Source organism: Phocoena sinus, chromosome 14 (genome assembly GCF_008692025.1).
Source record: "Phocoena sinus isolate mPhoSin1 chromosome 14, mPhoSin1.pri, whole genome shotgun sequence".
NCBI lineage: Eukaryota > Metazoa > Chordata > Mammalia > Artiodactyla > Phocoenidae > Phocoena > Phocoena sinus.
In genome coordinates, this window is record NC_045776.1 from 66297459 (window position 1) to 66314539 (window position 17081).

General features: G+C 45.9%; 1 protein-coding gene across 6 annotated transcripts in view; it reads right to left on the minus strand.

Moving 5' to 3' along the window:
* Positions 1-17081, minus strand: part of OSBP2 (oxysterol binding protein 2) — a 163959-nt gene that overhangs the window by 110922 nt on the left and 35956 nt on the right. For 5 of the 6 annotated variants that reach the window (XM_032654493.1, XM_032654492.1, XM_032654495.1 and 2 more), the window contains one exon: positions 5377-5585. In XM_032654493.1, the coding sequence (XP_032510384.1) occupies positions 5377-5572 (196 nt within the window). In that variant the 5' untranslated portion in view covers positions 5573-5585. Of the gene's footprint in view, positions 1-5376; positions 5586-17081 lie in introns of those variants that run through there. The other variant, XM_032654496.1, reaches the window with a different exon arrangement.

A 17081-nucleotide genomic window follows, 5' to 3' on the forward strand; every position in this document is an offset into this window, starting at 1 on the left:
GAGCCAGATTACCCCCCACCACTCCCCAGGGACTTATTTCTACCTTGGGGGACCATGGCCAATAGGGACAGCAGGAAAGCCTTCCAAGTCCTAACTTTTAGAGGATTTTCATCTTGAAGCAATAGGATGGCAGGGTGCCCAGATGGTCTTTAGGGTCAGCCCCTAGGGCCACCAGCCACAAACGGCCCCCTCACCCCCTGCTCAAACGCCGCCTTGGTTGCCCTAAGGGCAGAATCTGGGCTGCCTGGGATAATTCCAAGTGCTGGGCTGTGATATCAGAATAGGGCTATGACCTCAAGGTGGGGGCAGGTCAGCCTGGGGGAGCAGGGCAGGAGAGAGAGAGAGCCCCTGAGGAGCTGGATTAGCCCCCCTGGAGGTAAGGCCCAAGAGAGAGAGGTGTCCGGCTCTGGGTTCACTGCTCACAGCCTCCTGGAGCCCCCACTGGGAGGCGGACCTGAAGATATGAAAATGATTCTGAGAGGTAGCTCGCAAGCCAGCTGAACTTCTGGTGCTTCCTTACTCACTCATTTAGGAGCAAGGAAAGCAAACAAACTACCCTCTTGCTCCCCCCTGTGTCAAGTGAAAGGATACTCTCTATTTTTTGACTGAGAAGTTCCACTTTGGACCACACCCACCCAAGTGGGCTGAGCATCAAAGTCCCCCAGGATGCGGCTACATGCAGGTAGATGAAATGTAGGACGCCGTTTACACTGAATTACAATAAACAAATTTCAGTGTAAGTATGTCCCAACTATGGCATGGGACACATTTACACTAAAACATCTGTGTATGTTTGAAGTGCAAATGAAAGTTGGTGACCTGACCTTTTATTTGCTAAATCTGGCAATCCTATCCAGGAAGACTTTTTTTTAATGCAGGTGCCTGCCCCCCGCCCCCCCCCCCATCCCCAATGCTCTCATTCATTCAGATTTATCCCTGCAGGGGGACCTGGGAACCTGTATTATTTTAAAGCTGCCAAGGTGACTATTATCAATAACTACCGCTGACTTTTCTTGAGCATTTGACAAGCCATGTGCTAAGTTCGTTTCATGCACTGTCTAAGATAGTCCTCACAGCACCTCTAAGGGGTGGTTCTACGATTAAGCCTGCTTTACAGAGGAGAGAAAGAGGCAACAGACAGCAAGCACCTCACCCAGGGTCACACAGTTACTAAGCCGTGGTTTGAACGCAGGAAAGGTGGCTCCCACTGACTTAGAAATCTTTGAATTGGAAGGACGTTGGGAGGCACACAGTCAAAGCCTCTGGTGGACTGACCGACAGAGAATCTGAGGCTCCGGGAACTCATGCACACACTAACCAGCACACCACTGTGCATACGCATGAGGGGCTGAGCCCAGTGGCAGAGAGCAAGCATCTAGCCCAGGCAGGGGGCCAGCTCAGAGAGGGTTTCCAGAATGGCCTCTCCTTGAAGGGGAAGCAGACCTAAGAGGAAGCAGGGTGTGGGAAGGGGCTGGGTGCTAACGAAGAGGGTTTGTAAGCAGGAGGCTCAGCTTGCAAGCCGGCCTGGCAGCAAGATGGTGTGCCAATGAGGAGAGGGAAAGCTGGAGAACCAAGAAGGGACAGAAGTCAAAACTGCATTTTATTTTCAAATGAACACACAGCAATTTTTTTGTTGCTGCACAGTTCTATGCTTTTTTTTTTTTTTTTCTCATCTTGTGGGATCTTAGTTTTCCGACCAGGGATTGAACTCCGGCCAGGGCAGTGAAAGCACCGAGTACAAACCACTGGACTGCCAGGGAATTCGCCAGTTCTATGCATTTTAACGCATGTATAGACTCATGACACAGCTTCACCATAGGACACAGAACAATTCCATCACCCCCAAAACACTTCCTCCTACTACAACTTTGTATCACTCCCTCCCTTCACCCCTCACCCTTGGCAACCACTGACCTGCTCTACATCTCTAGTTTCTGCCTTTTCCAGAGTGTCATATAAATGGAATCATACAACTTTTTGAGAATGGCTTCTTTCACTCAGCATAATGCCTCTGAGATCCATCCAAGTTATTGTACACATCAATAGTTCATTCATTGTGACTGCCAAATAGCGTTCCACTCGATGGATGTACCAGGGTTTGTTCAATCCACTGAAGGACATCTGAGAAGTTCCCAGTACTTTGCTATTAAAAATAATGCTGCTATGGGACTTCCCTGGTGGCACAGTGCTTAAGAGTCTGCCTGCCAGTGCAGGGGACACAGGTTCAATCCCTGGTCCAGGAAGATCCCACATGCCAAGGAGCAACTAAGCCCATGCGCCACAACTACTGAGCCCACGTGCCACAACTACTGAAGCCTGAGCACCTAGAGCCCTTGCTCTGCAACAAGAGAAGCCACCGCAATGAGAAGTCTGCGCACCGCAACGAAAAGTAGCCCCCGCTCGCCGCAACTAAAGAAAGCCTGAGCACAGCAACGAAGACCCAACACAGACAATAATTAATTAATTAATTAAAAAATAATGCTGCTATGAACATTTGTGTACAGGTTTTTGCGTGAACATAAGTTTCCATTTCTCTAGGATAAATATGCAAGGGTGTAGTTCCTGGGTCATATAGTAATTGCATGTTTAGTTTTTTAAGAAACTGCCAAAATGTTTTCCAGAGTGGCTGTACCATTCTACATTCCCACCAGTAACTTATGATGGATCCTCACCAGCATTTAGTATTATCGCTATTTTTTATTTTAGCTGTTCTAATAATGTGTAGTGATATCTCACAGTGATCTTAATTTGTATTTCTCTAACAGCTAATGATAATGAACACCTTTTCATGTGCTTATTTGCCATCTGTGTCTTCTCTTCAGTGAAATTATTTGTGCTTCAAGACACCAAAAGGAGAGGAATCCTACCATGTCTCACTGACACGTAGCATGTGTTACTTTGAGTTGTACCTGAATGTCTGTCCTGTGACCTTACCCAGAAGGCTAACCTCTTGGGAACACAAGACATGTGGTGCATCTCCAGCCTCTGACCATGCCTAAAGGACATGAAATGAAGGAATGTGCGCCTGAGGCTGCTCCCTCAGGGGTTCCAGACTCTCTTAGAGGAAGTGCAGGCTAGCAATCCCTAGCACTGTCAGCTGAGTTAACAGTACTTCCGTACCAGCTGCAAAAGAAACCCCTGCTGCTGGCTGTCCCAGGAAAATTGTTCCAGAATGATGAATCCAGTAGGTGCTACCTGCTACATTATTTTCAAGAAGTTCCTAAAAATGAGGCAATGATTGATTGATTGATTGATTTTACTTAGAAGCTACTAAGAGGAAGCTAGTTCTTCCACAACCAGCAATGTCCCTGCACTTGGCCAATGGGGTTGTCCCGACCCCAGCCACAACACCAGCTACATCATTTGCTATAAGCATCCAAACTGAGACCACAGGTCCTGCTGGGGGTCTCAATGCAGCCCATATCTCAGATGCCCCCAAACACCCTCCTTCACTGGGAAATGGAGTGGTACCCTGGGGACCCCTGGCCAAGCTCAGCATCACTGCTGACACACCCAAGCCACAGAGTGCTGACCCCAAGAAAAAGAGTCATCATGGAGGGACCCATGATCCAAATGGGTGAAACTAAAAGAGAAGGTCAGACTGATAGTCAATGACCTTCCATGTGCACTGAGAAGCTAGTGCTGGGGGAGAGACCCCAATGCAGGGAGACTGAGTATGGGGCACAATGACTGATGTCACTAGCCCCTCCGCCTGCTTTGTGCTAGAGCTCCTTCCACAGGACTCACCATCTCCCGGACCAGCCTTGGAGACAATCCTGGAGAACAGGGGCTGTGACTCCTTCTCACCTGGAGCCCTGCCTCTTTAAAAAACACACAGGTCTAGGATTCCCTGGTGGCACAGTGGTTGAGAATCTACCTGCCAATGCAGGGGATATGGGTTCGAGCCCTGGTCTGGGAAGATCCCACATGCTGCGGAGCAACTAAGCCCATGCACCACAACTACTGAGCCTGTGCTCTAGAGCCCGTGTGCCACAACTACTGATCCCGTGTGCCGCAACTACTGAAGCCCACACTCCTAGAGCCCGTGCTCCACAATGAGAGAAACCACCACAATGAGAAGCCCGCACACCGCAACAAAGAGTAGCCCCCGCTCACCGCAACTAGAGAAAGTCCGCGCGCAATGAAGACCTAACACAGCCTAAAATAAATAAATAAATTTATATTAAAAAAAACCCACACAGGTCTATAATAAACACACACCTTGTGCTTATAACTTCAAAAGGATCACAGCTTCCCAGTCCTCCCCTCCATATGTGTGGACCCAGTTTTCACCCATCAGAAACCTGCTATTGCTCTGGGCAGGCAAGGCTCTAAGGAGGCCAGCATTCTTACACAGGGCCAGAGGCATCTACTGGTACGACCCAGGTGGGAGGCAGAGTGACAGTATCTCAGAATTACAAATGCACAGTCCCACCAACCCAGCAACCCCCCTTCCTGGGACGTACGTTTCATTTATTCTTGTACACACCTGAAATGAAATGCAAGGTTACTCACTGCAGCGTGGCAGGTCATAGCAAATTAAAAAAACAACCTAAATGTTCATCAACAGGCTATAGGTTACATAAACTAGGGTACTTTCGTACAATGAAGTACTGTACTATTGTAAAAACAAGGAGGAAGCTTTTTATGTATTTATAGGAAAAAATTCCAAGATATACTATTGCCAAATGGAAAAAAAGCAAGGTGGGAGACTGAATTTCCTATAAGTACTTATTTGAATACACATGTAAACACATAAGATACTGGTAGCTCTGGTTGCCCCTGGGTGGGAGAACAGGGTGGGTAGCTGGGGATAAGAGTCAAGGGCAGACTTCACTGCATATGCTTTGAAACCATTGGTTTATGAATCTTATAAAGACAATACATATTTTTAAAAATATATTAAAGTAAAAAATAAAATGTCTTGCTCAGGACTTCTGAGCTGACCCTCCATCTTGGCAAAGACAGCATCTCCGGCTAAATGGTTTTCAATCTCCAAATGGACCTCGAAAAAAGTCTGGCCTGAGGCATAAGTGCACCATCCTGGTCTCCCACCTCGACTCTGCTTCTGGAACTGACTCACTGCAGCAACCGAAAGTTCTACTGAAGCCCAGGAACCAGACTTGTCCAAAGAAAGACACACACAGCCCTGCCCACCTCAACATTTCCATCCCGAGAACTGCCAGCCACCCTGACCACCTAACATCCCACTGTTGAGGACGCACGGAGCTGAGTGGGAAGGGCAAACACGCACCCTGACCTTCCGAGGTTGGTCTGAACTAGCCTGGTCACCACTGGCCTCCAAACACTTTCAGTTCCCACTCTCTCCAGACCCACGACACTGCACGTACTCCCACCGCACCAAGCACTCGCTACCTGACTGGCTGCTCATCAAGCGGACAGCCTTGGCCTTGGCCAGCTCCAGGGCGGTGATCCACTGCTGCCGCTCCACCTCTGAACCGGCCTTGAGGTGGTAGGTCCTGCCCCCACTGGTCAGCACGATACCGCAAGAGTCCTCCGTGTCAAAGTGCGCAGTGAACAGGTTGATGGTGCCGCGGCAGGTGTGGGCCATTTCACCCTGATTTCTGTGGGATGCAAGAGAAGGGATGGGGTGAGGCTCCCAAACTCAATAGTCCTAGACTGAATAAAAGCCTCAAGGCACATCCTTGGAATCTCAGACCCTTGGAGCTGGCACGGGAGATGGGAAATAAGGCCTCTCGGGATTGATTGGTAGGGGCTTGGCTTGTGGGGGGCGGTTCTCAGTGGGGAGAGTGGCAGAGGATGCCACCATTCTCCTCTGGCCCCAGGAGATGAAGGCAATGGCTGGGCTGACACAGTACCCCTTGCGACAAGGGACTGACCCTTGGCTGGTTACAAGGTCATGGAGCTAATGGTACCAAGGTAAGGGGAAGCGGAGGTGACTAAAGTGTGGGCCATTTCCAACTGTGACCAGTGTCTGAAAAGTGAGATCCAACTATCATGACTGGATCTACTTAACTCACTCCTTTAGACACTCAAAGGAAATTCAGACACCACTCTTCCCCCACCCTCCCCCACGACGTACCAAAGCTCTTTCCACAGAGGATGTGGGAAAAGGAAGAGCAACTGGTCAGCACGTAACCCTGCCAGTGCCGGAGCTCATTTGGCACTTCTGCTGCTCTTTAATGCTCACTTACACTCCCTGGCTGTTCATCATCTGTTATTACTTCCTTGACTCTTCTACCAGTTCCAAAGTCAGATGACTTGACACTCAGAAAGACATTTATCTTTCATTTGAACTACTGTTTCTGATTCTCTCCTGCTTTGGTTACATTCCTTAGGGAAGATGATATGCAGTTGACCCTTGAACAACATCAGGGGTTAGAAGCACCCAACCCCCTGTGCAGTTGAAAATCTGCATGGTGCTAGCAGAGAGTGAAGAGGGTTCAGAAGGGGTGGTGGAGGAAGAAGAGGATGAATGTCGATCACAGCATCAGGACCAGCCACAGCAGCACCGAAGGAGCCTGTTTCACAACCTTCTTGCTTCAGTCTTCCAGGCGACCCCAGCTGGCCACCAGGAAGGGGACCCTGTCGCTGACTAGACTCGCCACGTCCCCTCCCAGGGAAGGGGTCAACGTGTCTTTGTTCTCTCAGAGGGTGGTGGTCCCCCCATTGCAGTGGGAGAGCAGATACCAATGAAGGCATGCACGGACCTGAGTAGCGCAAGGTGTGGAGCGTGCTGGACACAAACCTTGTGCACCTCCCCAGATTCCCTCGACCACCTCCTCTGTCAGTCGATGCCTCCTCCTTGCCCAACTGTCCCTCCACTTCTGGACTCTCGTAAAATGACACTGGGAAACGGGAGATGGGAGTGAATGGGGCAGATACATCCTCCCTCCATTTGCGCCTCTGCGGACTGCAGAGTGGTGTGTTTTCTCCTCGTGTGTCTTCTGGAGGAGTATGTGCGCCAGGCCCGCTGTGTCTCTGCTGCTCGCTGTGAAGCAACATCCAGCAAAGGAAACGCACTGTATCATTGTCACTTCCATCTTCCCACTCCCCATTTCTGCTTCACTGCCCTTCGACTGCATCTCTCAAAGTGTCAACTCTTTTTTTTTTAACATCTTTATTGGAGTATAATTGCTTTACAATGGTGTGTTAGTTTCTGCTTTATAACAAAGTGAATCCGCTATACATATACATATATCCCCATATCTCCTCCCTCTTTCGTCTCCCTCACACCCTCCCTATCCCACCCCTCTAGGTGGTCACAAAGCACCAAGCTGATCTTCCTATGCTACGCGGCTGCTTCCCACGAGCTAACTATTTTACATTTGGTAGTGTATATATGTCCATGCCACGCTCTCACTTCGTCCCAGCTTACCCTTCCCCCTCCCCGTGTCCTCAAGTCCATTCTCTACATCTGCGTCCTTATTCCTGTCCTGCCCCTAGGTTCTTCAGAACCACTTTTTTTTTTTTTTAGATTCCATATATATGTGTTAGCATACAGTATTTGTTTTTCTCTTTCTGACTTACTTCACTCTGTATGACAGACTCTAGGTCCAACCACCTCACTACAAATAACTCAATTTCATTTCTTTTTATGGCTGAGTAATATTCCATTGTATATATGTGCCACATCTTTATCCATTCAACTGTCGATGGAAAGTGTCAACTCTTTAATCCTTGCCTTGGGCTATGCGTTCTGGAGGACCTTCACACACACACAAAAATGTCCACAGGCAAGAAAAAAAATTGACAGGCAACAAGTTTTAACTCAGACACATAGAAAGACAAAGGCTACTAATTTGGAGCAAAGCACTCAGCCTTGTATGAGACTTCTGTTCAACGCCTGCTCAGGCTGACTCTGATTCACTTGGTAAATTCCTCTCTGATCTTCTAAATTCTAATTTGGCAAGTACTTCCTATGGGTTACCATATACAGGAATTGTGCTAGAAACTGGAGAGGTGGTAGATATAAAGGTAAATAAGACACATTTTCTGGCCTCAAAGAACATTCCGCTTTGTGAAAGAGGCAGGTCCATAAACTGCAAGGTACTATTTAATAAGCAGAGGGAAATAAATTCAAAACAAAGGGGGTGTTCGCTTTATAAAAATTCATTGAGTTACATTCTTGTAATTTACCTACTTTTCTATGTGTCTGTTACACACATACAATGTATTGTATGCTACATACATATCAGTTGTCAATTAAAAGTTGGCTTTAAAATCAAAATGAAAGGTGGTTAGGTCTCAAGAAACAGAATGACCCTTTCTTGTCCTAGAGGGGTCAAGGCGTACACTGGAGCAGTGTCTCAAACAGTGAGGGACTCTGCCCAAGCACAGACTAGGAGGAGGGTCAGGCTAACCCAGAGCAGCGGCATGGGGGCTGTGGCTCTGGGAAAGCCCAGGGATCCGGAGCAGCCAAAGGAGAGGGTCCAGCCAAGGCCTGGGTTGATGATGGGCATAAAAGTGAACTCAATTGTGTCCCCCAGGGAGATTTATTGAAGTCCTAACCCCCAGCACCTGTGAATGTGGCCTTATTTGGAAATATGGTTTTTGAAGATATAATCAAGTTAAGATGAGGTCATTAGGGTGGGCCGTAGTCCAATAAGACTGATGTCCTTATAAGAAGAGGAACAGACACAGAAACAGGAGGGAGGCAGAGATGGGCATGATGCATCTACAAGCCAGGGAATGCCAAGGATCACCAGCCAACATCAGAGGCCAGGCAGGCCTGGGATAGACTCTCCTCCAGGGCCTTCAGAGAGAGTACAGACCTGCTGACACCTTCACTTTGGACTTCTAGCCTCCACAAGTATGAGACTATACATTTCCTTTGTTTTAAGCCATCCACTTTTTCGTGCTTTATCACAGCAGCCTAGGACACTAAACACAATGGCTGAACAGATGGGTGGAGGAATGACCTTCTGGAACCTCACATGCAGCTGAGCCTGTTCATCAGCTGAGCACACCAACCACAGGGCTGCACCTCACCCTCCACACAGTTCCCGCCTAGAATACGCAGCACCACGGTACCCGCACGGCTCCTCTCCTTACTGGAGCAGCCCTGCCCCAAAGCTGCCCGTCCTGCTCGGAGGTTTCCCCTCTTCCGACACCATAGTGGCTAGACAGCCAAAAACGACCTGCATCAAAGATTCCAAGGAATCAGTTTCCAGCGACGACATGCATTCACACAAAACATAAATGTGGAAGTGAGCAAGAGGAAAGGCACCCATCGTGGTGGCAGGAACTGCAACAGAGGGCGTGTGCTCTGGCAGCCCCCGATTCCAGGGCTCCCTGCAGTGGTATCAGCGGTTCACCCCATCACAGCAGAGGTGGTGAGAGTCTGCGGGCCCAGACTGCTCCTGACTCCTTCCAGCCTGCTCCTCCAGCCCTTCCAGCGAGTGGGAAATGACCCCGTCCCTGGCCGCACAGCCTTCTGCTCACACTAGCCAGAGTCATGTCTGCTGTGCGTGGCTGAGTCCTGACCCAGGCACCTCCCCAGAGGCTACATCATCTTGGAATGCCATCCTGTGACTGCAAACAAGGTGTGATGTTTGCTGTCTGGGCTCCCTAGCAACCAGGCAAATCCTGTGTGTTTGCAGAGCTTTTAAAATCTGGATCTAGAGATGCAAAACATACACTCGGAAAATGCAAGCCACTGATTGGGAGAGTTATTCGCAATAAATGTACCCAACAAAGAACCTGTGTCAAGAAAATACAAAGAACTCCTAAAATCAGTAATAAAGAGGCCAGCAACCCAATTTAAAAATGGGCAAAAGATTTAAGCAGGCACTTCCCAAAAGAGGATATCCAAATGGCTTATGAACGTACAAAGCAGTGCTCAATGTCATCAGTTATCAGTAAACATACACATGCCCCACGATCCAGCAATTCTGCTCCTACAGAACTCCCCACTCGGGATGTGCACACGTGTACATGTTCCAGAACTTCCACAGCATCTTCCTAATAACCGAGAACTGAAAACAACACACACATCTGTCCACACTAGACCAGATAAACAAATGGTGGTATATTTGTTTGGTGGTTTATCCAATGGTAATGTATTATTATACAGCAATGAGAATAAAAGCATTAGAACTGCACATAACAACCTGCAAGAACCTCACAAACATAATATTGAGCAAAAGTCAGACACCAAGAGGACGTATTGTGTGATTCCACTGATAAAAAGTACAGTAACAGGCAAAAGAAAGCTCTGGGGTGAGAAGTCCAGACAGCAGTTACCCTTGGGGGAGCAGTGACTAGAAGGGGACATGGGGGGACTCCTGGAGGGCTGGTCATGTTTTATTTCTTCAGCGGGGCAGAGCTTATTCAGTGTGTTCATTTTGTGATTTGCCCACTTTCCTCTCTGTATATTGTACTTTATTAAAAGTTTACATTTAAAAGTACAGGAATGGGGGGAATTCCCTGGCAGTCCAGTGGTTAGGACTCCGTGCTCTCACTGCTGAAGGCCCGGGTTCAGTCTGTGGTCTAGGAACTAAGATCCTGCAAGTCTTATGGCCAAAAGAAAAGAACAGGAATGGGGAGAATTCTTTGCTGGCAGTGGTGGCAGCAGCAACAATTGTTTCTCAGCGGCAGTAGAGGTAGCAGGGCCCCAGTGGCAATGTCCTTGCCGGGATGGTTCTGTGACACGACTTTGAGCCTGGATCTGGCTGCCCAGCCTGCCTTCTTCTCACCTCTCCTCTGAGATCTCTGTTCTGCCTTTCCAGGGATTCTGTGAGCAAATGAAGATCCTTCCAGTAAATACCTTTTTTTTTTTTTTTTTTGGTTTAACATATCCAGAGCTGGTTTACTGTTATTCTCAACTAAGAACCTGCTGGTACACGTGAGCAGCAGCCACAGAAGGGATGTCGGAAGGTGGGGAGGGCAGTGAGGAAGGTTGTAAGAGACGTGGGCAGGAGAAAACAGCAGAGTTCGGTTCTTCTGTCTCTTGGGCCAAGGGGATGCTGTTAGGACCCTTCCAGGTCTAAGTAATGAAGCTCAGCTGTTTGTTCTAACTACCCCATCCCGAGGGCTTACCTTAGAAGTGTCTCACACAGGTTAGCCATTTAAGATGTGACAAGAAAGGCAGGAATGTCACCTCTCTGTTCCAGATGCGGAGGGTGAGCCTCGGAGATGTGGGCAGCTCAGTGGAGCTCCCAAAGGGGACCGCACCACTAGAGCGAGCCCCACCCACCCACAGCCCTGCCTCTTACCCACAGGGCTGCACAGACTTGTCCGCCAGGCTTCACGTGTGCTCTCAAAAGTCACCAAAGCTGGTGGCTCTATTTAGAAAATGCTCGACATGGCAAGTGTCAGACGTGGCCCATCAAACAGAAGCATCTACAGTGCAGTGTTTGCTTCCAGAGATGAGACTATCACTACGAGACCTGACCCCATTTCATTTTGCTTCTGGCCTCATTCTTCGCCATTTAGAGTTTCCCTTGAGAAATGTTAAATAAATGCTGCTACAAGTTCTACAGGAAGGATATTTCTAGTGTAATTTTTAGAATAAAAACTAAAAAGGAGACTCAGGATCCATCCTCCAGTTACTGAAATTCACGAGGCTACATTTTTACACAAATGGAGGATGACAGTAATTTATAAAAGACAGCACACTTACAAGACAACTTATATCCAGGTAGTACCTCACTTTCTGTAAGAGTCTGTCACAAACATGAGTCTTTTGATCCTTGCAAGGGTCCAGAAAGTGGGCAAAGCAGACATTGATTTGTTCAGCAAATATTTAGCAAGTATATTCTATATGGCAGTCACCTGTAGGAGGAAATTAGCCTCATTTTATATCCAGGAAAAGAGAGGAGGCCAGAAAAAGGTAAATCATGTGCCCCCATCCATAGAGCTGGTAAACAACAAAGCCAGCACCAGAACTCAGTTTCTCTGCCACCAGCACAGGGCTCTTCTCAAGGAGAAAACTGGGGCTTCCATCCAGAAAAAATGTTCTGCTTTACCCGGTCATTGTTTGTACTTGCCGCTTACAAGCTAGAACATAAGTTCCATGAGCCACAGACCTGGCCTGTCTTGTCCCCACACACGTGACACACGGTGGGAGCTCAGAGTTGTTGGGCTGGCAGAGTGAATTAACGCATGCGTGTTACATGCAGAGGAACAAACCCAAGGAGATGATCCAGGCTCGGCCCACACCGGAAGTTCTGCCAACCTCACATGCTAAAGGTGGAGTAATGGGGGTAACACCACCCCACTCCATCAACATCACTGACTGAAAATCCATTAGACGCTTTTTGCGGTTCCATCAAAATATCAGAATATCATGAACTACTCAGTGACACCTAAGGTGGTTCTTCAGATTATTAAGTGGAAAGCCTGTCACAGAATATTGCACAAATGCTTTAGATCTCAAATTTAGACTAAAAAGGTCTTGTCAAGTAGAAAATGGATGAATGTTTTAATGGCTGAAGCAAAAATTAAAACACTGTCTGATGTGGTTCTACATGTGTGTAGAGGAAATATTTAAGACAATTATGCTGTAAATGGGGGAGTGTAAAGGAACCTACAAGGAGGTAGGGTTTCTATACTTCACTAAAACTGGTAAAATGACATCAGCAGACTGTGATAAGTCATGTATATGTAATGTAATATTTAGAAGAACCACTAAAAAAGTTATCCAAAGAGACATACTCAAAAACACTAAAGAATAATTAAACATAGGGTGACCACATGACCCAACAATTCCACTCTGAGGTATACACCCAAGAGAAGTGAAAACATATGCCCACACAAAAACTTGTACACGAACATTTATAATAGCATTATGCATAACAGCTAAAAGGTAGAAACAATACCATCAATGAATGAATGGACAAAAAAAAGATTCATACAATGGGGTTCAACTTGGTTGAACCTTGAACATTATGCTAAGTGAAAGAAGCCAGGCACAAAATTCCACATATTGTATAATTCCATCCATATTAATGTCCAGAATAGGGAAATACAGAGAGACAGAAAGGACTGGAGTGGTTGTTTAGGACTGGGAGCACACGGCTGGGAGCGCACAGGAGTGGTAGCTAAAGGGTATGGGGTTTCTTTTGAAGATGATGAAGACGTTCTAAAATTGACTTTAGTGATGGTTGTACATATCTGTGAATATATTAAAAACCATTAAGTTGTACACTTTAAATGGATTATTTGCATGGTATGTGAATTATCTCTCAAAGATTAGAACAAGAATAACAGCTGTAATACATTAAAAGACATCAAGTCAAGGAGTTCATAATAAAGCTGAAAAAGTAAGTCATCAGTAACCTTGGAGGGATGCTAGGGACCCATTTATTTGTTTGATAATTGGTGAATAAAAGAAAGCATGGGGGGGCTTCCCTGGTGGAGCAGTGGTTGAGAGTCCGCCTGCTGATGCAGGGGACACGGGTATGTGCCCCGGGCCGGGAAGATCCCACATGCCACGGAGCAGCTGGGCCTGTGAGCCATGGCCACTGAGCCTGTGCATCCGGAGCCTGTGCTCCACAATGGGAGAGGCCACAGCAGTGACAGGCCCGTGTACCGCAAAGAAAAAAAAAAGAAAGCATGGGGCATTTTCCTACCATTTCCATATTAACTAAACCATTGGGTAACCTAATGGTTGATGAGGGGAAGTTTCTCTTTATAGAATTATTCCCTCTAATAACTGAAAAAGGCAATAATAGAATATCAGCATTTTGCAAACTGTAATAAACTAATGGGTCTAGAAAATTGTCAACAATGGCCTCTGATATTTGTGCGCATATGTGTGTGTGAAAGAGACAGAGAGAGAAGGAGGGAGAGGGGGAAGGGGAGGGAAAGAAATGAAGGAAGGGAGGGAGGGAGGGAGGGAGGGAGGAAGGAAGGAAGGAAGGAAGGAAAGAAGGAAGGAAGGGAGGAAGGAAGGAAGGGAGGAAAGAAAGAACCAGCCAATACATGCCCCTCTTCAATATATCCATGAACCATCCTGCCAGTATAATTTAATCTTACTCTGATGGAATCCCTAGCTATCAGTTTACAGGAAATAAAGAAGATAGAAGAGTATGATAAATAACATTATGGAGATGCAATCAGCAAAATCCAGTTTGTGTGAAACTACAGAACAAATGACCCCGTTTCTTCAACAAATAAATTGCAAGGGGAAAAAGAGAAAGAGAGAAGAAGAACCCATAAATCAAGAGAAACTGGGGAGCCCCTTCCCCTTTCCCAGGAGAAACTAAGCTGTGGGGATTCAGACAGTGCAGCTAGGCCCTGTGGCAGAGGGGTTTGGCCAAGACCGCCACCAAGATCAGCAATACCAACGTCGAGATAACTCAGCCAGCATGACTGGTTGCACAGGAACAGAGGAGATTTGTCCAGTGTGACCAGGAGGGTGTTTTCATACAAGGGACTGAGCAAATAAGTAAATATATTGAGGATAATGGGAGCCAGATCTCTTACTGTCAGAGTCTGAAGTTGGAAACATGGAAGAGAAAGGCAAGAAAAAACTACCTCTATCCACAAAGAGAGTCTAGAAGCAATAACGTCCCAATGACAATGAGCCCATCTAGCACTCAGTGTTTGGCTTCTAGATACCATTTTACACTAAAAGGAACCAGGGCTCATTGGAGAAATGGCAGATTCCAGTACAGAAGAACCAGGATCATTCTGTTGTACAAAAAAAGGAAGGAGGGTTCAAATAGGGAATGTCAAAAGGACACAGGAGCCAGTTTAAAAGGACTCCTCTTACCCAAAACCAGGACAATTTGAGTGTCAAAATAAATGATAATTACAGATAACAACCCATTGGATAATCTAGAAATCCATGGGTTCACACTTATATAAATAAATGGATAAACTAAAAGCTCTTCTTTATAATACAATGCCTATTAATAAATATAGAAGGAATGATGTTATTAGAAAATCACCAATTGGCAACCATCAAAGTAATAATAGATTCAGGCAAGAATCACCAGAGGGTGGTAAAAATCAGTTGGAAGGGACTTCCCTGGTGGCGCAGTAGATAAGACTCTGAGCTCCCAATGCAGGGGGCCCAGGTTTGATCCCTGGTCAGGGAACTAGATCCCACATGCATGCCACAACTAAGGAGCCTGCCTACCACAACTAAGACCCAGTGCAAGCAAATAAATAAATATTTTTTTAAAAATCAGTGGGGAGATTTGTTGACGAACAGGGTTTTACATAGCCTTAAGGTGTCTCCCCATAAAAATACTTTCTAATTAGTCATTAATTAGTAATTATACAATTAACTTTACAGTGGCGAAACCTGGCAAACACCATCTTAACCAAATGATGATCACTAGTGGTAGGACAAATCAACATCATGTGCCTCCTGATACGATGCACTGTGAAGGACACAGTATGCATCCTGTGGTATATCTGCCACAAATGCAGGACTTGAATCTAAACATAAGGGAACACCAGGCAATCCCAAATTGAGGCAGATTCTACAAAGTAACTGGCCTGAATTTATCAAAAACGTTTAGGTCATGAAAGACAAGGGAAAATGGAAGACTGTTCCAGACTGAAACTAAAGTGACAAGACACAACAACCAAATGCAATCTATGATCCTCGAAAGGACATTATTGGGACAACTGGCAAAATATGAACAGGGTCCACGGATTGGATGGTAGCTTTGTATCAGTGTTTACAGCGTACCAAAAAAAAAAAAAAAAAAAAACTGAGGAGAAATATCAACAATTGCAATGAATGGACTCTATTTGGATCCTGATTTCTGGAAACTCTAAAAAAATTTTAAATTAATGGGGAAATTTTATTACGGGATTATATGAAATCATGCATGTAAAAATTTTGAAAATTGTAAAGCACTATAGAATTTAAAGAAACTTTCATTCAATAAATATCTATTGAATGCCTATAAATTTTTTTTTATTAAAGAGAAATCAATGGAGAAATTTTAATATTGACTGGATATTTGATAATATTAAGGGATTATTGTTAAATATTTTGGCATTTTAATGCCATTTAGGTTAATTTTTAAGAAACTTTCATCTCTAAAGAGATACATAATGAAATATTTACAAATATTCTTTATTATTAAAATTTATTTTAACTTTTTTCTTTTTTTTTTGCGGTACGCGGGCCTCTCAGCGTTGTGGCCTCTCCCGTTGCAGAGAACAGGCTCCAGACGCACAGGCTCAGCGGCCATGGCTCACGGGCCCAGCCACTCCGCAGCATGCGGGTTCCTCCCGGACCGGGGCACAAACCCGTGTCCCCTGCATCGGCAGGCGGACTCTCAACCACTGCGCCACCAGGGAAGCCCTACCTTATTTTTTAACTTATTTCTTAGAATTAAGTAAAAGATGTCTGTGACTTACTTCAAGTTAACTGAGGGTGGGGAGACCATAGACTGACCTTACAGTGAGACTTGCTAACTGGGTGATGGACCATCATCTACTTTTATGCGTTTGAAAATTTCCACAATAAAAAATAAAATCCATTTAAAATCTATCGCATTTTAAATTCTTCCCTGTGTACAGCGACAGCCAACAGCAGCGATGAAGGACTTTGGTGACGAGCCCCTGTGAGCCAGCGCACAAGGCTATGTGCTGAGTGTCTCAGGAATCAAGAAACGAGATGACGGGTCCCTAGGGCACAGGGCAGGATCTATTTTGAGCACTGTCCTGCGCCTACACATTCAGGATACTTGAACGGATTTGATTTTTTTAAATCAGCACACAATCTCTGTAGCTGCAGCCACAATCTACAGGGTGTCCCAGCAACCTAGATTCTTCCTTTTACAAGTGATCTGTGAGCTTAAATGTTCAGCAGCACTAAAACATACCCCCTAAAAATGTTACACCAAGCAAAGGAGGCTCTAAAAAAGAAAATCAGTTACCAAGACAAGAGAAAGACTAAAATGCCAGGGATTAGAGGTCAATTAAGGAGACACTGAAGTCGAAATTTAACACACTAAGGACAATTACAAATTTAAATGCACATATTACTATACGAGTTTACAGAGCTGATGGTGAGACATAATTTATTCAGGAATTCTACTTCCCTTCATGGGCTCCGGTATTATAGGCACTGACGTTAATATTAGATGAAATAATCTTACGTAAAAGTGACTCCCACCAAGCTTCAA